The sequence below is a fragment of the Octopus sinensis genome, linkage group LG9 (assembly GCF_006345805.1).
Source record: "Octopus sinensis linkage group LG9, ASM634580v1, whole genome shotgun sequence".
NCBI classification, from domain to species: Eukaryota; Metazoa; Mollusca; class Cephalopoda; order Octopoda; family Octopodidae; genus Octopus; species Octopus sinensis.
In genome coordinates, this window is record NC_043005.1 from 4627493 (window position 1) to 4633770 (window position 6278).

At 36.2% G+C, this 6278-nt stretch overlaps 1 protein-coding gene across 3 annotated transcripts in view; it reads left to right on the forward strand.

Moving 5' to 3' along the window:
* Positions 1–4606, forward strand: part of LOC115215941 — a 32674-nt gene extending 28068 nt beyond the window's left edge. For 2 of the 3 annotated variants that reach the window (XR_003882024.2, XM_029785309.2), the window contains one exon: positions 4206–4606. Coding sequence is in view for 2 of the 3 variants with exons in the window: in XM_029785309.2 (XP_029641169.1) it covers positions 4206–4366 (161 nt within the window). In the remaining variant the exon portion in view is untranslated. Of the gene's footprint in view, positions 1–81; positions 270–4205 lie in introns of those variants that run through there. The other variant, XM_029785310.2, reaches the window with a different exon arrangement.
* Positions 4607–6278: the final 1672 nt, after the last annotated feature.

Below are 6278 nucleotides of genomic sequence, written 5' to 3' on the forward strand. Positions count from 1 at the left end.
GTCCTTCCTACTTTGAATCGTTAGAACTATGATTTCTATGGCCTTCTCTAATCCCATGTAACATGTTTGCATCTGTTTCAGTGCGAAGCTTCCTGAAATGTAAGGCCACAGTCACTGAGAAACAGACTGGTCTTGCTGGTACTTGTCAGAAGCATTATCAAAAGGAAGCGATTCAGTGTGCAATGGCAAAAACTGTCAAACTCCTTCGGGAACTCATAAAGAAAATCGATGCGGGCGCTTAAAACACACACACACACACAAGATATTAATATATAATATATAATTATATACATATAATCATATATAACCATATATATATATATATACATATATAAAATATCTTTTATCCTTCTCTCCCTCTTTCTCTTGGTCTCTCTTACATGCTCTCTCTCTCTCTCTCTCTCCTCTCTCTCTCTCTGTACATATATATTTATATATATATATACACACGTGTATATTAATTACTGGTGAAGGCTGGCTTCTAATGTTATAGTAATTAATATAGACTGCTCTACTTTGTAAGAGTGGGTTTCTCTCCATTTATGTTTTTCTAAAAAAACAATTATATATATATATATATAAATGTAAGATCCAGGGACCAAGGTGTAGGTGTGTGTATATATATGTATATATATGCGTGCACACACACACACACACACACACACACACACACACACACACATATACACACTCACAGATTCTTTTGCCTTGTTCAACTGAAGATGTCTTAATAAAATAATGATTTGAATAGAATAAAATTGATTTTATCTAAAATCCATAATCTTATAAAATTGTTGTTCATGGTGTTCTGATGACTTCAGAAATCTTTCACAAAATCAGACGAGTAAAGTTTAAGCTGTGTCAACGCATGCAACATGGTTAACGGGATTTTCTTCACAACATCATTCAGGCCAGAATTCTGTTTTGTTGGTTATTGGTAGGGAACTTTAAGGATCCCATTGCACCCATCTAACACCCGTGGACATATTTACAAAGTCAGAAAACAGCACAGCTCCCATGACTTTCGGAAACATTTTTTCATGCTAAGAGTTACTGAAGCATGGAACAGACTGCCAGCATCAGTTGTTAGTTGTCGGAGCACTGCATCCTTCAAAACTTCCATGCTTCCTGAGATTCGCCAACACTACACCTGATTTTCTCCCCTCCATACACACGCAAGCATGTATCTGACTCATACATTGTTCGCTTTCCAGACATTTGTACATTACTGCATATACTCTATATGCACTTTCTGACAAGTTGTGGTGCACCTGAGCACTGTATACAATAATTTCATTATTATTATTATTATTTAAGGATCAAACAAAACTGCATTCTTACTTTTCCCATTTTGAACACACAAACATTATTCTCAAATTATTTGTTCAGGCTCTTTACATTTTGAGATCAAATCCCACCAAGATCATCTTTGCCTTTCATTTCTCTAGGTTGACAAAGTACCAGTTAAATACTGGGGTTGATGTAATCAGTTCATCTCCTCCCTTCAAAAATTGCTGTTTTTCTGCCAAAATCAGAAAAAAATTGTTAGTATAGGCACAGGAGTGGCTGTGTAGTAAATAGCTTGCTTACCAACCACAGGGTTCTGCGTTCAGTCCCACTGTGTGGCACCTTGACAAGTGCCTTCTACTATAGCCTCAGGTTGACCAAAGCCTTGTGAGTGGATTTGGTAGACGGAAACTGAAAGAAGCCTATTGTATATATATGTGTATACACACACACACACATATATATATATATATATATACATATCAATCAAATCAAATCAAACCAAATCAAAATAGATGAACATCAATGGAATTTGTATCCTTGTGGTACCAGTGCCGGTGGCACATAAGAAAACCATCTGAACGTGACCGTAGCCAGTACCGCATCGACTGGCCTCCGTGCTGAGGGCACGTAACAAACACCATCCGAGCGTGGCCGTTCGCCAGCCTCGTCTGGCACCTGTGTCGGTGGCACATAAAAACACCATCCGAGCGTGGCCGTCTGCCAGCCTCGTCTGGCACCTGTGTCGGTGGCACATAAAATCACCCACTACACTCTTGGAGTGGTTGGCGTTAGGAAGGGCATCCAGCTGTAGAAACACTGCCAGATCTGACTGGCCTGGTGCAGCCTTCGAGCTTGCCAGACCCCAGTTGAACCGTCCAACCCATGCTAGCATGGAAAGCGGACGTTAAACGATGATGATGACGATATATATATATATACATAAGTTTGTATATGATTGTGTGTCTGTGTTTGTCCCCTCAACATCGCTTGACAACTGATGCTGGTGTGTTTATGTCCCAGTAACTTAGCAGTTCAGCAAAAGAGACCGTTAGAATAAGTACTAGGCTTGCAAAGAATAAGTCCTGGTGTTGATTTGCTCAACTAAAGGCATGGCAGCAGTCAAATGACTGAAACAAATAAAAGAATAAAAGGATTATTTTTTTAAAAAGGCACCAATCTGGCAGAATTGCTGAGGTGTTGGACAAGTCACTTAGCAATATTTCTCCAGGCTCTTTACATTCTGAGGTCAAATTCCTCCCAGGACAACTTTGCCTTTCATCTTATCACAGTCAATAAAATAAGTATCAGTTGAGCACTGGGGTGCGTGTAATCAACTTAGCCCCTCCCCTTCAAATTGCTGGCTGGACTTGCACCAAAAAGTGAAACAACAATTTTTAGAATAGGTACTGATGATCTCTAAAAAGAATGAAATAGTGCCACACATGATTACCACAGACTGGAAATTTTAAGAAGTTCATTTTAAGTTAAAAAAAGAAAAAATTAAATACCTGTATCTTCTTGTATCTTCTTTCTTAAATTTCCTTAATTTCAAGTTCAATTTTCTAATCCGGTTCTGAAACATAATCTAATGATTATCTCCTGTGTAATAGCTGTTACTACTAGAGGGACCATATGAATTATACCAGGCATGGGTAGCTTTTTTTTTCAAGAAGTGAGCAGCATGAGGCATGAATCACCATCAGGTGGGCCATACTACTAAGAAAATTCAAGGTAACTTTCATTGAAGGTGCACTTCAGAGAAACCTGTAGGTTGTAGATTGTCCTGACTGAGTTAGACAATCGGTTTTACAATACCTGCCAGGAGTGGAGATTCTTAACTTTGATTTTCTAAAAATCATTCCATAACTGCCAAGAATGCACAGATACAAACACCACCTGAAATATTAGTGATTCAATGTAGAAATATTAAAAAACCCAAAGTATATTTCAACTAAGGTGATACAGAGATGTATACAGGTGTACACACTCACACCCAAATTTAGTGTGCATGATTATATGTATGTTTGTGCATATTCTTATATGCAGATATGTGTGTGTGTGTGTGTGAAAGAGAGGGGGAGAGAGGGAGAGGGTTGTATTTAAATGTGTGGGGGTTGGAGATTGTTTTGGATGCTGTGTGGCAGTTGAAAACTTGTTTTTCAAAGGTCATTATACCAATAATAAAACACACACACACACTTGTTCTATTTCATTTTTATTATTATTAGTCAACTGATTAACCATTCAATCAATCATTTGATTAACTGTTTGGTCAATCAATCAATCAGCTAGGTCTTTTGTCACCATTTGCTGCCTCATCAATGATGTGCTTTCTCTACTCCAGGTTGCTAATGGTAACAACAGGACTCGGATAGAACAAGCTGATTGATTGGTTGACCTAACAATTAATCAAAAAAATCAATTAGTTAATTAGTTAAATGGTCAACTAGATGAATAATAACAATAAAATAAGTGAAATAGAGCCAGTGCATGTGTTTATTATTGGCATTAGGACCCTCCCAAGATACAACAAAATCTGTTTCAACAGATGATCTCACATCAAGAATTTTGGGAACCAAATAAAAAAATGAATCAAAATCTTTGTGAATAATAAACATACACTCCTTAAAGAGGTGCCATTCCACAAGAGATAGATAGAAAAATGGTTTGTATTTCATCATTGGATTTGGTGCTGCTTTTCTATCTCGAAATGGTGTAACACATCATATTGAAAATCTCTTCAGATAATTATTTCAAAATTTAATCATTTTAAATCATGTGTGAATGAACGTATGGTGTTATGTAAGTTTTTACTTAAATAAAGCCGTTTGTTTCCATTTTGACTTTTAAAATCCTGGTGTTGCAATGCTTATAGTTTTTCTCTAATTGCAAATATATATTTACATCTGTTTCAGTAACTGATTTCAAGAAATGTAAGGCTACTGTGAAAGAAGCACAAACCGGTCTCAGTGCTACATGTGAGAAACATTATCAAAAGGAAGCAATTGAATGTGCGGCCAAAGAAGTTATTGATCTTCTGCAGGCATTAGTAAAGAAAGTTCAATCAAGTGCCTAATACACACATATATATATATATACACACACTATATTTTTGAGTTAACAAGGCTACCAGTTGTTTCATGCACTGAGAAATCTCTTGAGTATTATCAAGTCTGCCATATGGGAACGTTGGTAATCATCTCTGAATGAGAATACATGAAGATGTAACAGGCTTGATAAATGTTGAGAGATTTCTCTCTACATGAAACCATTGGTAGCCTCATTAACCCACAAATAAAGAATATTTGTCCAACAATGCAGAGTTGAACACTCATTCTTACTGGTTCAATATTAGCAACTATATATATATACACACACATACATACATATATATATATATATATACATATATATACACACACACTCAATTTATTTGACTAATGTTTTAATAAGGCAATGATTTCCTAGAATAAAACTGAGTTTATCTTGAATTTATCTTTTTCTTGTGTTCCATGACATTACAAAAGCCTGTCACAAAATGAGGTTTATAGAGTTTAACGCCTTCGTTTGCAATATATCTGTTAACATTAATTCATTTTCAATTAATTTTGAAATTCCTGAAGAATTTGAGTAAAATAATTTTATCATTATTAAACTGGTGTTTGGAACTTAAATTAAAATGAAATTTTTGATAGAAGATTTTGCTTCAGATTACTTTTAAAACAGGGGATTTATTTCATAGGACCAGGGGGACTTTCAGTTCAGGAAGGTTGATATCAAAAGGTTTATAGTGTAAACTTATCCAACTCTGTTGTTGTCATATTCTTCTCAGAATTATTCAGACCAAAATTCAGTTTTGATGGTTATTGGCAGAGAATTCTAAAGATGATTCAGAAGGTTGCAAACAAGATTCTTATTTCTTTGCTGCCCACAAGGGGCTACACACAGAAAGGACAAACAAGGACAGACAAATGGACAAAGTCAATTATATCGACTCCAGTGCATAACTGGTACTTATTTCATCGACCCCGAAAAGATGAAAGGCAAAGTCGACCTTGGTGGAATTTGAACTCAGAACGTAGCGGTAGACGAAATACCGCTAAGCATTTCACTTGGTGTGCTAACGTTTCTGCCAGCTCACCACCTTTCTGAGGGCAGAATCTTGCAAACAAGATTCTGTCCGAATCTTGCAAACAAGATTCTGTCCAGAAATCCCACCGGATTCATATCCAAGATGATAGAATTTTCTCTGTCCACAGACTTGAAGAAATGCATGCACCGAATAAAGCTTTTCTTCAAGGGGTTGGCTGTGATATTGCGTGTGTGTGTGTGTGTGTGTGGATGTATGGACAGATACACAGTGTACCACATATCATGTATCAAACTGACCACATGAAATAATGCTTTGATGGGAACAAAAGCAACCCCGGTTCTTGCAAGCCTATCAATGGGATATTTAGAATTAACCATATATGAAGTATCACAACAAAAACATGGATACCCATTCTACCATTATATAAAAGAGAGCTGGAAAAGATGACTGCTTTATCCTTTAAAATGAGACCATTGATAAATTCTTTGAATCTAAATCACTACTAAATAGTATAAATCCAATTATTCAATTCAAAATGGAATACAGCAAAGAACAATTCCTATTCCTTGATATTTTTGATGAAAAAAGTCAACAATCAAATTGAAACCAATGTCTATTATAAAGCAACAGACTCAAAGCAATATCTTCTGTTTAGCTCATGTTACCCAAAACACATCAAAAGAAATATTCCTTTTAACTTAGCAAAAAGGGTTTGCACAATAGTCTCTGATGCAAATACTCAGGACCTTTGACCTCAGACCTCAGAACCACACCAGCTAAGAGACACTATCCACCCTCACTTATTGATGATGAGATTAAACATACCAAGAAAATAGATACCAAAACACTAAGGGAAGCAGAACAAAGTCCCACACCTCATCCACAAATATTATTC